The 16594-nt window shown below is 52.2% G+C and overlaps 1 protein-coding gene across 19 annotated transcripts in view; it reads left to right on the top strand.

Moving 5' to 3' along the window:
* CNDP2 (carnosine dipeptidase 2) overlaps positions 1 to 8419 on the top strand; it is a 42622-nt gene extending 34203 nt beyond the window's left edge. For all 19 annotated transcript variants that reach the window (XM_086372575.1, XM_086372574.1, XM_086372572.1 and 16 more), the window contains 9 exons: positions 686 to 848; positions 1592 to 1680; positions 3218 to 3418; positions 3617 to 3701; positions 4375 to 4535; positions 5284 to 5448; positions 7049 to 7190; positions 7365 to 7512; positions 7875 to 8419. In XM_086372575.1, coding sequence (XP_086228701.1) covers positions 686 to 848; positions 1592 to 1680; positions 3218 to 3418; positions 3617 to 3701; positions 4375 to 4535; positions 5284 to 5448; positions 7049 to 7190; positions 7365 to 7512; positions 7875 to 7944 — 1224 coding nt within the window. In that variant the 3' untranslated portion in view covers positions 7945 to 8419. The remainder of the gene's footprint in view (positions 1 to 685; positions 849 to 1591; positions 1681 to 3217; positions 3419 to 3616; positions 3702 to 4374; positions 4536 to 5283; positions 5449 to 7048; positions 7191 to 7364; positions 7513 to 7874) is intronic.
* The last annotated feature ends 8175 nt before the right edge of the window (positions 8420 to 16594 follow it).

Below are 16594 nucleotides of genomic sequence, written 5' to 3'. Positions count from 1 at the left end.
CTTTTTCCTAATATGCTAAAAAAAAAAAAATCTAGGTGGCAAATAACTTTTAAGAGTTGTTACTTTAAAATAGGTGAAACTATTCCGACTGAGCACTCACACCTTAGCAATGTATTTTTCCTGGAGAGGGAAATGGCAGCCCACTCCAGTGTCCTTGCCTGGAGAATCCCATGGACAGAGGAGCCTGGCGGGCTATGGTCTGTTGGGTTGCAAAGAGTCCGACACAACTGAGCATTTTTAAAGATCATCTTTTAAAAATTGAGCAAGCTGCCTGCAGTTATAAACATGATTGTTTCTGTGCTCTGGATTATGGGAACATATATTCTTGTTAATTATTGACTCAGTGGAACAATGTGATACTGAGCTCTGCAATAGAGGGTGATTGATGAGAACAGATAACTTGCCCAGGGCGTGCTGATAGCACCTGCTGTAAACACCACTCTCTTCTTTTTTTTTTTTTTTTAATTGGTGTAGAGTTGTTTTCCAACGTTGTGTTGGTTCCTCCTGTACAGCAAAGTGAATCAGCTATACGTACACATATGTCCCTTCCAGTCACCACAGAGCACTGAGTTCTCTGCATTCTACAGTGGGTTCTCATGCGTTACCTTGTCTGTATGGGAGACTGGGGTTAGCACCGCGCTTCTTGACCAAGGACTATCCTCCATGGCCTCCCCTCCTCCCCCAGCTCCCTGATGGTTCCGAGATCCCACTTCCGCCCATTTTACTCGGCAAGCTGGGCTCTGACCCACAGAAGAAGACGGTGTGCATCTACGGCCACCTGGACGTGCAGCCGGCGGCCCTGGAGGACGGCTGGGACAGCGAGCCCTTCACCCTGGTGGAGCGAGACGGTAGGCTGCTCCCTAGAGGAGGGGGACCTGTATCACGCTGGCTTTAGGAAGTGTGGCCCAGCCTCTCAGTTGCCATCTTTCTAGAACCAGCTGTTTTCACAGAGCCTAGAAATTGGGTTCTGGAAACTTCACGTCTGTGCTCTATCCCTGAAACCCCAGAAAGCCTTCCTTTCCCAGCAGAGCCTGGTCTCCGTGGCCTTGGGCACGCTGGGCTTCCCACACCTGCTGCCACTTCCCCAGGAAGCCTGGCCTGAGCCAGCATGGCCCCCAACCTGGGACCTGAATCCAGCCCAACTCTAGGAGAAGCGTCAGCATTTCCCTGACCCCCACCCCCGCCCCACCTTCATCTCTGAACACTGACTTTTCCGCACGGGACGTGGCCTTTGGCCCTGTGGAGCAGCCCCCTCATGTGTACCTTGTCCCCTTGGGCCGAGTCCAGGCTGTCTTTAATGGAAACTTTTCCTCAGGACATGTTGAGTTTCTGTTGAAGCCTCCCTGGCGGCGCAGGGGCAGTCAGGTCATCACGGCTCACGTGGTCCCTGTGGTGCACTTGCCGTCTTGTCCCCTCTGCCCACCCCTCCCCTCATCCCCTCCCAGCCACTCCCAGTGGCACCCTGCTCCCCACCCTGCCCCGGGCACCCAGAGATCACTCTCATCTCACCCTGCTCATCTGCCTTCCCCACACTGATCCTCCCCCTCCGCCTGTGACCATCACCCAGCGAACGTGCTGATTGCTATTCCAGGCAAACTGTTTGGGAGAGGAGCCACCGACGACAAGGGGCCGGTGGCCGGCTGGATCAATGCCCTGGAAGCCTTCCAGAAAACCAAGCAGGTACGCGGCCTGCACCCCGCCACCCCCTTCACCTGTTCCACCTGGTGGTGCGCAGTGGGGCTTTGTGTTCCCGGAACAGCAGTAAAGATCAAAGATCACACTCTCCAACCCCCCCACCGAGCGGGATCAGCACAGCAGGGCCACGTTCCGCTTCATAGCCTGTTTTCTAGTTTTAGGAAACACTGAAGATGCAGTGGTTTATGGTTGTTCTAAGGTCACCCTGTTGGTGACTCAGCAGAGACCCAGCCAGCAGGGGAGGCGAGAGCTCCGGGCACGGACCGCGCCTGGGGAGGGGGTACTCGCCAGCAGGGGACCCAGGCTGTGATGGAACCCAGGCTGTGATAGCGGGCAGATCCTTTACTTCATGTTATTCTCTTAATCTAGTACTCTTGCCTGGAGAATCCCATGGATGGAGGAGCCTGGTAGGCTGCAGTCCATGGGGTCGCAAAGAGTCAGACACGACTGGGCGACTTCACTTTCACTTTTCACTTTCATGCATTGGAGAAGGAAATGGCAACCCACTCTAGTGTTCTTGTCTGGAGAATTCCGGGGATGGGGGAGCCTGGTGGGCTGCCGTCTATGGGGTTGCACAGAGTCAGACACGACTGAAGTGACTTAGCAGCAGCAGCAGCAGCAGTTGTGATGATAACGTATAGACAGTTTCTGCATCTTGCTCTTACCTTGAGATGAGATAAGAAAAGCGTTTTTGTCAGGACGTGGAGGGGTAGATCTGAAAAGGGTCCAAGTGTGCTGTGCTCAGGGGCCCTGGGGTCTGCGGTGGCGGAGGGGAGGGGCGTCCGTTCACAGACCCAGCCCCCAGCCACCTCTTTTCCCCTAGAGGGGTGGAGGGGCGGGGCGTGTTTTGAGCGGCGCTTCCGGGGGCGGCTCTGAACTGGGACCCCACAGACGTGAGTGCATGTGGGCCGGCCACCCATGGCCTTTGGCCTCAGATCACTCAGGTGCAGCTCCATGGTCTCACCTGTGGAAGGGGGCCACCCACCTCAGGGCACAACGCTGGGGAGAACTGGAAACCCCCGAGCAGGAAGCTGCGGCCTCTCAAATTCACTGTCAGCTCTGGAGGAGGAGGGCCCGCGGTGGGTGGAGGGCCCGGCCCTGAGGGAAGACGGCGCCCACTCACTCCTTCCAGGGATGCACTGCGTGGCCATCACAGTGCGGACGGAGGCTCCGGCCGGGTTTGTGTCCCGGCCTCTGTCTTCAAGCAGCTCAGCTTTGCCAGAGACGCCTGATCTGTGCTGGGTGCTCACAGAAACCCTGCAAGTGGGCCGCGCGATTAGGCCGGGGGCCCCTGGGAGCAGTCCTTCCAGGTGACCGGCCGGAGCCGGGCCGTATCCCGGCAGCCCGGCGCTGGGGCGGAGGGTCTCTGCCAGCCCCCACTGCCCGCCCCACGGTCAGTGCAGGGAAAGTCAGTAGGGTATTTGAAATGCACGATCTCACAACACTTGGTGGCTTCCTGTCCGTTGTTCTAAGAAATAAAATTCCGTGTACGCTGACTACCTTCTTCACCATCCCCTCCCAGGAAGTCCCCGTCAACGTCCGCTTCTGCCTGGAGGGCATGGAGGAGTCTGGTTCCGAGGGCCTGGATGCGCTGATCTTCGCGCAGAAGGACGCGTTCTTCAAGGATGTGGACTACGTGTGCATCTCCGACAACTACTGGCTGGGCAAGAACAAGCCCTGCATCACCTACGGGCTACGGGGCATCTGCTACTTCTTCATCGAGGTGCGCGGGGGCCGCGCCTCCCCCAGGAGGGTCTCTGGTTGCGGCCAGAGCCTTGTGATTTAGGGAGTGCCTGGCCGGGCCTGGGGGGCAGCAAACCGATTTCGGAGCGTGCACTGTGAGCGTCCTCTGTCGGCTTTCCCGCCGCGGGGTGAGGGCGAGCTCCCGGGAGCAGCCCGCAGAGTGGCCGTGTGTCCACAGGTGGAATGCAGCGACAAGGACCTGCACTCGGGCGTGTACGGCGGCTCGGTGCACGAGGCCATGACCGACCTCATCATGCTGATGGGTGAGCGCGGGTGGGCCCCTGCAGCGATTCGGGGGTCTTCTCTCCCTCCCTCTTTGGCTGCTCCCTCTAACAGGCCCACTTGGTTCATGTCTGCCTCCCCTTCACTCCCCACCACCTTCCCCCGGTCACCAGACCCCACCTCGGGTCCCTAGAATCACGGCCATCCTTGCCCTGGCTGCGGTGGTGTCTCACCTTCCTGCAGGGGGTTGCTCTGGTCCAGTTGGCTGTCACTGGCCACAGCGGGTCTCCTGTGAGGCTCTCTCACGGCCCCACCTGGCATCCGGCCCACTCACCGTGTGCTGAGTCCCATTTTCCTCCCAGGTGGGCAGTGTGTGCTGTACATGAAGCCGACTTTCCTGGGCCTGGAGTCGGCTCTGTCTCACTGGGTTTTCCCTCCTAGGCGTGGGAGTAGGTGGCTTCTTAGGGAACATGCATTAGAAAGGAAACACGGGCCTGACGGTGGGCGGGCCACAGGAGCCAGTTTGCTGTGTGTCTTGTCCTGTGACCGTGGGTGGTTCCCCTGCCCTCCCTGTGGTCGTCTCCTACCTTAAACAGGAGGCATTGCCACGCCCTCCCGGGTTGTCACCGTAACGGATGACAGGCGGCCCAGGTGCTTCTGCCGGGCCTGGGGCTGCCGCGGGCTCCCACTAACCCCTGCTTGCCCACCGCCCAGGCTGCCTGATGGACAAGAAGGGGAAGATCCTCATCCCGGGCATCAGTGAGGCCGTGGCCCCTGTGACCGAGGAGGAGCTGGAGCTCTACGACAAGATCGATTTTGACCTGGAGGAGTACGCCCGGGACGTGGGCGCTGGGACCCTCCTGCACGGCTGCAAGGTGCCCCCCACCTGCCAGGCTCACAGTGCGTGTGGCCCTGGGGCCCCAGGGAGGGGGCTGCAGGCTGGACAGACCCGGGCATACCCCGGACACATGAGCGCCAGATGCTGCCGACATCAGTGGGCAACATGTGCCAGGCTGGGAGCTCTGTGAGTTGTCAGACCACTGTGCCACCCCGGGGACTGGGCCGCCTGCAGTGGGGGAGCTTCTCCTGGTTTGCACATGCTGGGAAATGGCCCATCTGCCCAGGGGTGTCTCACTGTTCCCTGGAGAGCTGGGTACCAAGGTGGAGGCTGATTGCACAGAACATTTACTTACCTGTTTGTTGGCAGAATCAGGTCTGGATATAAATTCCAGCTCTAAGTACCTGCAGCCGCAGGCCCTGGGGAAGCAAGAGGAGCTCGCCAGGCGCCTTGGGGGCCAGCTCACCCAGCGGCCCCACTGGGTCGGTGCCGCCTCCTTCTGGGCGTGCGGTCCCCCAGCCGCCTGGTCTCCCCTGCAAGCAGCTGGTGTTTACCCCCAACCCACAGTGCTGACTGCTGTTGGCAGTGCTGTCCCCTGACAAGCTGGTGCTGACCCCCGAGCCTCAGTGGGGAATCCCCCAACCCACAGTGGGGACCCCTGACCCGCAGTGGGGACCCCTGACCAGCCAGTGGGGATGCCTGACCAGCCAGTGCTGACCCCTGACCCACAGTGCTGACCCCTGACCCGCAGTGCTGACCCCTGACCGCTGGCCGTCTCTCTGCAGAAGGACATCCTGATGCACAGATGGCGTTACCCATCCCTGTCTCTTCACGGCATTGAAGGTGCCTTCTCCGGGTCAGGGGCCAAGACCGTGATTCCACGCAAGGTGGTCGGCAAGTTCTCCATCCGACTCGTCCCGAACATGACTCCGGAAGTGGTCAGCGAGCAGGCACGTGGACGCGGGGGTGTGAGGAGGGCTGCTGTGCCCGAGGAGATGGTCACTGAGAGCCCCAGGGGCACCCCCAACAGGGAAGGGTGCTCGCCTCCCCCACACAGCCCCGCCCTTGGTGGCTCCTCAGCTTAGCCATCACTAGAATAAGCAGGTCAGATCCTAATCAGAGATAAAGGCCAAATAAAACAGCATCCCCTGTGCACGACCTTTGTCCCTGCTGAGGTGTGCTAAAATCTGACCTCTGACCTCATTCTAAGGCTTTGAAGCAAAGGCTGACTTTGGGCTGAATGTGTTGTGGTGAGAGTCCAGGGTCTGGTCTGTGGTGAGCAACAGAGGGGGCTGGGGGTTCCAGAGGGGAGAGGACTGGAGGGAACATGAGACCCAGTGTTCACCCATAGACTCACTGTAGACCCCGTGTAGACCCTCACAGACCCCGTGTAGACCCCTCGTAGACCCAGTGTAGACCCTCACAGACCCAGTGTAGACCCTCACATACCCAGTGTAGATCTCATAGACCCCATGTCGACCCCTCATAGACCCAGTGTAGACCCCTCATAGACTTAGTGTAGACTCTCATAGACCCACTGTAGACCCTCATATACCCAGTGTAGATCCTCATAGACCCCATGTTGACCCCTCATAGACCCAGTGTTGACCCTCATAGACCCCATGTCGACCCCTCATAGACCCAGTGTAGACCCTCATAGACCCCGTGTAGACCCTCACAGACCCAGTGTAGACCCTCACAGACCCAGTGTAGACCCTCATAGACCCAGTGTAGACCCCTCATAGACTTAGTGTAGACTCTCATAGACTCACTGTAGACCCCGTGTAGACCCTCACACACCCAGTGTAGACCCTCACAGACCCAGTGTAGACCCTCACAGACCCAGTGTAGACCCCTCATAGACCCAGTGTAGACCCCTCGTAGACTTAGTGTAGACTCTCATAGACCCACTGTAGACCCTCATATACCCAGTGTAGACCCTCATAGACCCCGTGTAGACCCCTCATAGACCCAGTGTAGACCCCCTCATAGACCCCACGTAGACCCCTCATAGACCCAGTGTTGACCCTCATAGACCCCATGTAGACCCCTCATAGACCCAATGTAGACCGTCATAGACCCCATGTAGACCCTTCACAGACCCAGTGTGGACCCCCTCGTAGACCCCGTGTGGACCCCTCATAGACATAGTGTAGATCCCTCATAGACCCCATGTAGACCCCTCATAGACCTCGTGTAGACCCCTTATAGACCCCGTGTAGACCCCTCATAGACCCAGTGTAGACCCTCATAGACCCTGTGGAGACCCCTTATAGACCCCGTGTAGACCCTCATAGACCCCGTGGAGACCCTCATAGACCCCGTGGAGACCCTCATAGACCCCGTGTAGACCCCTTATAGACCCCGTGTAGACCCCTTATAGACCCAGTATAGACCCTCATAGACCCTGTGAAGACCCTCATAGACCCTGTGAAGACCCTCATAGACCCCGTGGAGACCCGCCCCCCGGAGACTTGTCTTGGAGTGAACCCCCAGCCCTGGACCAGAGGCCAGGCTTGTGAGACGTTGTCCCTCCCGTCTGTGGTTCAGGTTACAAGCTACTTGACCAAGAAGTTTGCTGAGCTTCACAGTCCCAACAAGTTCAAGGTGTACATGGGCCACGGCGGGAAGCCCTGGGTGTCCGACTTCAACCACCCTCACTACCTGGCTGGGAGGAGGGCCCTGAAGACAGGTGGGATGCAGCCCTGGGGGTGGGCGGGCGCTGTGGGTCCCTGTGCTGCCTGGGCCATGCCGCCTCCCACCATGGGAGCGGAGCCGCTCGCAGAGGGCCTGAGTTCAGGGTTGCCGGGCAGTGGATGTGTGGTGGGCCCCTAAAGCTCGGTTTCTTTTCTTCTGTCCTCCTCAGTGTTTGGTGTCGAGCCGGACTTGACCAGGGAAGGCGGCAGCATCCCAGTGACACTGACGTTCCAGGAGGCCACAGGCAAGAACGTCATGCTGCTGCCCGTGGGCTCGGCGGACGACGGAGCGCACTCCCAGAACGAGAAGCTCAACCGGTGAGCCTGGAAGAGGGGCTGACTGCAGGGCAGGGGCTGCTGAGAGCAGAGACAGACCCTGCCAGAGGGCTGGGGGCGAGGCCAGAGCCCAGGGTGTTAGGACGCAATGTGGAGACCTCGGCCCAGACACGGGGGGCCTGTGGTCACGGAGAGGCGCTGCACTGAGTCCTGGTGGGAGCCCGCACGTCCAGGAGGCCAGGATCAGGGCTGGTCCCTATGGGGCGCTGGGCTGGGCTTGGGAACCAACCGGGCCAGAGCATTCAGGGCCAGCAAGCCAGGGTGCCAGGCATCCGCTCCCAGAAGGAATGCACGCATGGGCCCAGAGCTCGGGCGTGTCACTGACCCCCATTCCTCCTGGCCAGGCGCAACTACATTGAGGGGACCAAGATGCTGGCCGCGTACCTGTACGAAGTCTCCCAGCTGAAGGACTGAGCACCGCCCTGCCATCCCCACACGCTCCCCCTCCTCTCGGGACCGCCCGCCACTCCTCCCCTCTGTCAGGTTCTGCAGACTTCCAGCGCGGATGTGAGAGCCCCCGCCCCGTCTCATGATGGGGTAGCCTCCACTGGCCGCGATAAGCGGTCAGGCCCAGGGCCTGCCAGCAACCCTGGATAAGCTGACTGCTCCCCGGTGGTCAGCGTGACATGGTCTCCAGAAGATAGCACACGTTCCTCCGTAGAAAGTGCTAGATGGCGTCCATGAGGGCTGAAGAGGGGACTCAGGGTCTCCTGGCCCTGCCTGTGTCCCCAGGTCATGGTCATACCCGCTTGGAGTGTCCTGTCCCAGCACCTGGGGCCTCGAGGGCAGCCTTCCCAATCCGTGCTGTCTCGGACACATCCTGTCCTATTCTCAAGACCTTACCCATTACAATGTTCCATCTCTGTATTAAAATCCTTCAAAACCTAAACCTGAGCTGGAGGGTTATTTGGTCTCAGTTTGTGTTGCCAGTTCAGTTCAGTCGCTCAGTCGTGTCCGACTCTTTGCAACCCCATGAATCGCAGCACACCAGGCCTCCCTGTCCATCACCAACTCCCGGAGTTCACTGAGACTCACGTCCATCGAGTCAGTGATGCCATCCAGCCATTTCATCCTCTGTCGTCCCCTTCTCCTCCTGCACCCAATCCCTCCCAGCATCAGAGTCTTTTCCAATGAGTCAACTCTTCGCATGAGGTGGCCAAAGTACTGGAGTTTCAGCTTCAGCATCATTCCTTCCAAAGAAATCCCAGGGCTGATCTCCTTCAGAATGGACTGGTTGATCTCCTTGCAGTCCAAGGGACTCTCAAGAGTCTTCTCCCAACACCACAGTTCAAAAGCATCAATTCTTCAGCGCTCAGCTTTCTTCACAATCCAACTCCCACATCCATACATGACCACAGGAAAAACCATAGCCTTGACTAGACGGACCTTTGTTGGCAAAGTAATGTCCCTGCTTTTGAATATGCTATCTAGGTTGGTCATAACTTTTCTTCCAAGGAGTAAGTGTCTTTTAATTTCATGGCTGCAGTCACCATCTGCCCTGATTTTGGAGCCCAAAAAAATAAAGTCTGACACTGTTTCCACTGTTTCCCCATATATTTCCCATGAAGTGATGGGACCAGATGCCATGATCTTCTTTTTCTGAATGTTGAGCTTTATCACTTTCACTTTCATCAAGAGGCTTTTTAGTTCCTCTTCACTTTTTGCCATAAGGACGGTGTCATCTGCACATCTGAGGTTATTGATATTTCTCCCGGCAATCTTGATTCCAGCTTGTGCTTCTTCCAGCCCGGTGTTTCTCATGATGTACTCTGCATAGAAGTTAAATAAGCAGGGTGACAATATACAGCCTTGACGTACTCCTGTTCCTATTTAGAACCAGTCTGTTGTTCCATGTCCAGTTCTAACTGTTGCTTCCTGACCTGTATATAGGTTTCTCAAGAGGCAGGTCAGGTGGTCTGGTATTCCCATCTCTTTCAGAATTTTCCACAGTTTATTGTGATCCACACAGTCAAAGGCTTTGGCATAGTCAATAAAGCAGAAATAGATGTTTTTCTGGAACTCTCTTGCTTTTTCCATGATCCAGCGGATGTTGGCAATTTGTTCTCTGGTTCCTCTGCCTTTTCTAAAACCAGCTTGAACATCTGGAAGTTCACGGTTCACATATTACTGAAGCCTGGCCTGGAGAATTTTGAGCATTACTTTATTAGCATGTGAGATGAGTGCAATTGTGCGGTAGTTTGAGCATTCTTTGGCATTGCCTTTCTTTGGGATTGGAATGAAAACGGACCTTTTCCAGTCCTGTGGCCACTGCTGAGTTTCCCAAATTTGCTGGCATATTGAGTGTAGCACTTTCACAGCATCATCTTTCAGGATTTGAAAGAGCTCAACTGGAATTCCATCACCTCCACTAGCTTTGTTCATAGTGATGCTTTCTAAGGCCCACTTGACTTCACATTCCAGGATGTCTGGCTCTAGGTCAGTGATCACACCATCATGATTATCTTGGTCATGAAGATCTTTTTTGTGCAGTTCTTCTGTGTATTCTTGCCATCTCTTCTTAATATCTTCTGCTTCTGTTAGGTCCATACCATTTCTGTCCTTCATCAAGCCCATTTCTGCATGAAATGTTCCCTTGGTATCTCTAATTTTCTTGAGGAGATCTCTGGTCTTTCCCATTCTGTTGTTTTCCTCTATTTCTTTGCATGGATTGCTGAGGAAGGCTTTCTTATCTCTTCTTGCTATTCTTTGGAACTCTGCATTCAGATGCTTATATCTTTCCTTTTCTCCTTTGCTTTTCACTTCTCTTCTTTTCACAGCTATTTGTAAGGCCTCCCCAGACAGCCATTTTGCTTTTTTGCATTTCTTTTCCATGGGGATGGTCTTGATCCCTGTCTCCTGTACAATGTCACGAACCTCCGTCCATAGTTCCATCAGGCACTCCATCTATCAGATCTAGTCCTTTAAATCTATTTCTCACTTCCACTGTATAATCATAAGGGATTTGATTTAGGTCATACCTGAATGGTCTAGTGGTTTTCCCTATTTTCTTCAATTTAAGTCTGAATTTCGCAATAAGGAGTTCATGATCTGAGCCACAGTCAGAGCTCCTGGTCTTGTTTTTGTGACTGTATAGAGCTTCTCCATCTTTGGCTGCAAAGAATATAATCAATCTGATTTTGGTGCTGACCATCTGGTGATGTCCATGTGTAGAGTCTTCTCTTGTGTTGTTGGAAGAGGGTGTTTGTTATGACCAGTGTATTTTCTTGGCAAAACTCTATTAGTCTTTGCCCTGCTTCATTCCATATTCCAAGGCCAAATTTGCCTGTTACTCCAGGTGTTTCTTGACTTCCTACCTTTGTATTCCAGTCCCTTATAATGAAAAGGACATCTTTTTTGGGTGTTAGTTCTAAAAGGTCTTGTAGGTCTTCATAGAACCGTTCAACTTCAGCTTCTTCAGCATTACTGGTTGGGGCATAGACTTGGATTGCCGTGATATTGAATGGTTTGCCTTGGAAACAAACAGAGATCATTCTATCGTTTTTGAGATTGCATCCAAGTACTGCATTTTGGACTCTTTGGTTGACCATGATGGCTACTCCATTTCTTGTGAGGGATTCCTGCCCACAGTAGTAGATATAATGGTCATCTGAGTTAAATTCACCCATTCCAGTCCATTTCAGTTCGCTGATTCCTAGAATGTCAACACTCACTCTTGCCATCTCCTGTTTGACCACTTCCAATTTGCCTTGATTCATGGACCTGACATTCCAGGTTCCTATGCAATATTGCTCTTTACAGCATCGGACCTTGCTTCTATCACCAGTCACATCCACAGCTGGGTATTGTTTTTGCTTTGGCTCCATCCCTTCATTCTTTCTGGAGTTATTTCTCCACTGATCTCCAGTAGCATATTGGGCACCTACTGACCTGGGGAGTTCCTCTTTCAGTTTCCTATCATTTTGCCTTTTCATACTGTTCATGGGGTTCTCAAGGCAAGAATACTGAAGTGGTTTACCATTCCCTTCTCCAGTGGACCACATTGTGTCAGAATTAACAGTAAAAGCGGAGCCTCCGGAGGAATGACTGCCCGCGCACCTCACTCCACGCAGCCCCGTGTCTGTGTGAAACTGGCTGCAGGGGAGGAGACACCACGGGGCGGGGGCGGGGGCATGGGCGGGGGTCCACCTGCCTGCCTCTGCCACCCTGTGGCCTCCCAGTGAACTCTGTCCCAAGAACACAGAGGAACCCAATATCTAGCATTAGAGGAAGGCCTCAGGGAACACGCCGGGTCATTCCGTTTTCAGAGAGGATTGTAGCATCAGCCTCCGAGGCTTTGGCGGGTGGGGGGTCAGGACGTTCTCCCCAACCCGCCTGCCTTTCCCTCCCACCATTCCACGTCAGAATGAGACCGTGTGCTGTTGGGTTCATGCTCACCATCAGGCCTCAGCTCCATTTAGCAGAACCTGTTAGCCCACATCATAAGCGGAGGGCCCCAAAGTGGACACATGTGTGCCGAGCTCCTTTGACCTGAGTTCCCTGAGATGGCCTCCCAGAAGAGGCCGGTTCAGTGCGCAAGTCGAAAAGGACAGTCGTCGAGCAGGAGCTGAAGATCCTCAGGACCACAGTTCTTGCCTGTAGCTGATTATAATAAATTTTTCAGAGAAGAATCAGGATAAAACAGTAACTCGCTGTGAATGACAGAAGACTTGCAACAGCCATGGTTACAAATATGGTAAGAGTTCATTTTTAAAAAATGACTCAGTGGACAAGGGAATTTGGTTATTTCTAAGGTATATGACTTTTAAAGATAAAAATTGGTGTTACGGTGGATTATATGGACAGTAAGAACATTGAGAAACTCCTAGGAATTTGTATGCAGTTTTTGGAACACATATATTAGTTACATATACCAATACAAACATAACCTAAAGAAAGTTAAAATCACCTTTATTTCACAATGCTTCTCATGTAATTTAACATATCAAATAAGTCTAATTAACTTTATATCACTATTTTTATAAGGAGAGAGCACAAATCTTTGATATTTTCTGGGGACCTTCTGGGAAAAAGTTCCCAAAGTTGGTTCGAAGTCAAGAAGACTTCTTTTAAAACCTGACTTTGGGGACTTCCTTGGTGGTGGAAGTCCTTCCAGTGCAGGGGGTAAAGGTTCAATCCCCAGTTGGGGATCCCACATGCCTAGTGGCCAGAAAACCAGAACATAATTCAGCAGTAATACTGTAACAAATTCAATCAAGTGGTCCACATTATAAAAAAAAAAAAAAAAACCTGACTTGCGGAAGTTCTCAAATAAGTCAACAGGTTTAAGATACTTTATTCAATGTGATGGCATGTAACTGTGAAATGATACTTAGTTATCTCTTAACCAAAGTAACAAAAGATTTCAAAGGCGTGTACAGAAAGTTATAGTTATAAAAAGACCCAAGTTCTTTTAATATTGAGAAGACTCCGTTTTCTGAAGTAATCAAAGACCTGATTAAGACAGCATGAAGTATAGGAAATTATTTTGGTAAGTATAGAATCTTTGTTTTCTAGGCATATTATTCAACAGGTAAAGTAAATCTTTTGTGATAATCCAAGAAAACTTTGTCCTCTTAACACAGAATATTGAATTCTAGTTTTGCATAGCACACTGTTGATATTAAAGATGTTTTTTAAAAAATCTTTTAATTAATTTTAACCAGCTTGACCACACAATGTATTAATAAGATTTTCTCTTTCTCACTATCTGTTCTGTAAATTTTTAATACTTATTTTTTGTTCTTTATTCTCCTTAAAAAAGAATTGAAGCAACAATTAAATAATCTCTAAACAAGGACAAAATTATTCTCCTTTTCCCTTATCAAAAATGCATACTTATACCTTAAAGCTTTTTTTTTAACCAAAAAAATCACATCTTGCTTTCCTTGCATACTTTGTATCCAGTTTTTTTTCTTTATCATTTTTATTTCTAGTAGTTTCATTTACATATAAGACTAGAATTCTTAACTCTTCGTAATTAATATCTTGTGAATGTTGGGAGGTAAGCAATTGTGAACTGTTCGTCACACACAGCTTTCTGTAGTAGATGAGCAAATTTACAAACATATCAAGCCATCATTTCTAGGGGCATATGCTCCCTCCTGGTGGTCTGTGGTAAGTGGCTTCAGTCGTGCCTGGATTCTTTGCGACCTCATGGACTGTAGTCAGCCAGGTTCCTCTGTCCATGGAATTCTCCAGACAAGAATACTGGAGTGGACTGCCATACCCTCCTCCAGGGGACCTTCCTGACCCAGGGATTGAACCCACATCTCTTGCATCTCCTGCATTGGTGGGTGGATTCTTCACCACTAATGCCACCTGGGGCGAAAAAGAAGGCTGGATGACCATCTTGGACAGGTGACATCATCTAGCAACCTTTTCAACTTTCATTATCTCAAAGCAGCTTACTCTAGAATGCTACAGATTATTAACCCTCTCCTCCTCCTGCTGCTGCTGCTGCTAAGTCGCTTCAGTTGTGTCCGACTCTGTGCAACCCCAGAGACGGCAGCCCCCCAGGCTCCCCCGTCCCTGGGATTCTCCAGGCAAGAACACTGGAGTGGGTTGCCATTTCCTTCTCCAGATTATTAACCCTCTCCTCCTAGCTCCCTCCTAGTGCAACTTGTTTTCAACGTGACAAAAGAACATATTTACTAACAGACTCAAATATCTTTAGTCTCTCTTTAATAAACCCAAAGTAGATAATTTAAACTTATGTTTAGAAATCTCTGTGTTTTATCTTATTGAGAAATGATCTCAATATTTACTGATTAACCATCATTTAACTGAATATAAGTTAAAGGTTTGTGTTACCCAAAAGATTTTTGAATCTATGTTTGAGCAGATGTATTTCATAAAACCTAATTCTTTCTTGAGTTGACTGGTGCTGGGAGCCAGGCTCCGGGGAATGTGATGGGAGACAGAGGAGGTGGTGTGAGTCCAGCCTCGGTCTTCTCAGACACGGCGGGGCCCCCAACACAGGGCTCCTGCCTGAAGGGCCGAGTATCACCGTCCAGGTGACGGAGCCCAGATGCACTGTTAAACGTCTACTCTGAGTGTCTCGGGGCAAATGGAGAAATACTGGAGGAGGGGAATTGGAGCCTGAGGACATCCCCGCCCCAGCTCCGCTTTGGAGACCGTAGGTAACTCTACACACCAGGACTCGAGGGGCTTCTGTCCCCAGAAACCCCCCGCTGGCCCCATAACCCCCAAGTGTCTGCCTCTCAATGACTCTTTCAAGCAACTTTGACCCGCCCCCCACTCCATTCAGAAGCGCTCTGATTGGACAGCAGGGCCTCTCTGCACACGCACAGCGCTGAAAAGGACCACACTCAGCTTGCACATAAAGATGGGGGCGCTGTCCTCCACTGACCACCCAAAGACTGGGCTTCAGAGCACGCGGAGGGAATGGGGGCCTCGGGAAAGGAGAGGACAGTAGTAGGGGAGGCACAGATGGGCTCCCCATGGGCTGCAGGACGGGGAGGGAGAGAGACCTGGGCCAGGGCTGGGAACTGCTCCGGTGAGGGCGCCCTGAGTCCCGGTACTAACAGATTTCAGCTCTGCAGTTTCTCGGGTACCTAACGACACACCTGTACCGAGGGCCAAGGACCTCTGCAGCAGTGCTGTGCTGGGGCAGTCACACAAAGCCTAGCACCCCTGATCACCTTGACCTTGCAGTTACCAGTCCTGTCCTAATGATGAAAATGGGTTAGTCGCTCAGTTATGCCTGACTCTTTGTGACCCCATGGACTGGTACTGTAGCCCACCAGGCTCCTCTGTCCATGAGGTTGCCAGGCAAGAGTGGGTTCCCATGCCCTCCTCCAGGGAATCTTTCCAACTCAGGGATGGAACCCAGATCTCCTGCATTGCAGGTGGATTTTTTTTTTATTATCTGAGCCACCAGGGAAGCCCATATAAAATAAAACCAGTTAGCAACCCTGAAAATGGAACCAGTCACTGCAGTAACTCAGCAGAGGATGTCAGTGCAGACCGGCCACCATCAAAGAGAATGAATGAGCTGGACAGTGGGACTGAGGCAGTCACCTGGCAAGTGTGGCAAAGGGATGACAGGATAGAAAACAGAAGAGCGAAGAAGACAGCTGGAGGGCAGATGAGATACGAGAGACTCCAGCTGTAGTAGGAGTCCCTGAAAAAAGAGCCAAGAAAACCATGGGGAAGCAATGTGGGCATGTAGGGTAGGGGTCCCGAAGGAAAAGAATCCAACGCAGCTTTTTGACAGAAGAGAAGCCATTTTTGCCTGAGTCATTTTGGGATCTAAGCTTGGCCACCATGCTCTCAGTAATTCATGATCTTGTGGGAACAAATGATCATCATCAGGCAAGAGACATAACAACAGCAAAGATAAGGAATCAGTTGTAAAGACTCCCAGGTCTGCTTCAGTGGTAAAGATTAGCCCGAAGTGCTCCACCTCCAGACCAACTGGAATCTGAGGGATGATAATATTGACCTTTTCTGACTCTCATGGCTTCAATCATCTATCAACTACCTTGGTCCCAGTTCTCTGCTGAATTCTGCTGTTTCAGCCCCTTCATGAAGATGCACGTACCCTTAGCTTAAAACTCCCCAAGTATCTCTGTTCCGGGTGACACTACTTTGAGAAAGATCCCTTAAGTGTTCTCCTTATTTGTTGCAAGTGATAAACCCTTCCTCCTCCTGTTCTTTAACTGGTGTGTTATTTTTGACTTGATACCTACCAAGAGGTGAGCCCAGTGCTGGTGTCCCAGTCGCCTGCGTGCAGCATGAGGCATCGCCTCTGGGTCTGGGAATGAGGCTCAGCTTAGCTCTCCTGAATATTCACTGGAAGGACTGATGCTGAAGCTGAAACTCCAATACTTTGGCCACCTGATGTGAAGAACTGACTCATTGGAAAAGACCCTGATGCTGGGAAAGATTGAAGGCAGGAGGAGAAGGGGACGACAGAGGATGAGGTGGTTGGATGGCATCACCGACGCGATGGACATGGGTTTGAGCAAGCTGCAGGATACAGTGAAGGACAGGGAAGCCTGGCGTGCTGCAGTCCATGGGGTCGCAAAGAGCCAGACGTGAC

This window comes from Bos grunniens, chromosome 24 (assembly GCF_055505025.1).
Source record: "Bos grunniens cultivar Pamir isolate PY7600 chromosome 24, Bosgru_T2T1.0, whole genome shotgun sequence".
NCBI classification, from domain to species: domain Eukaryota; kingdom Metazoa; phylum Chordata; class Mammalia; order Artiodactyla; family Bovidae; genus Bos; species Bos grunniens.
The sequence above is the reverse complement of the archived record's forward strand: the minus strand, read 5'-3'. Positions and strand labels throughout refer to the sequence as shown.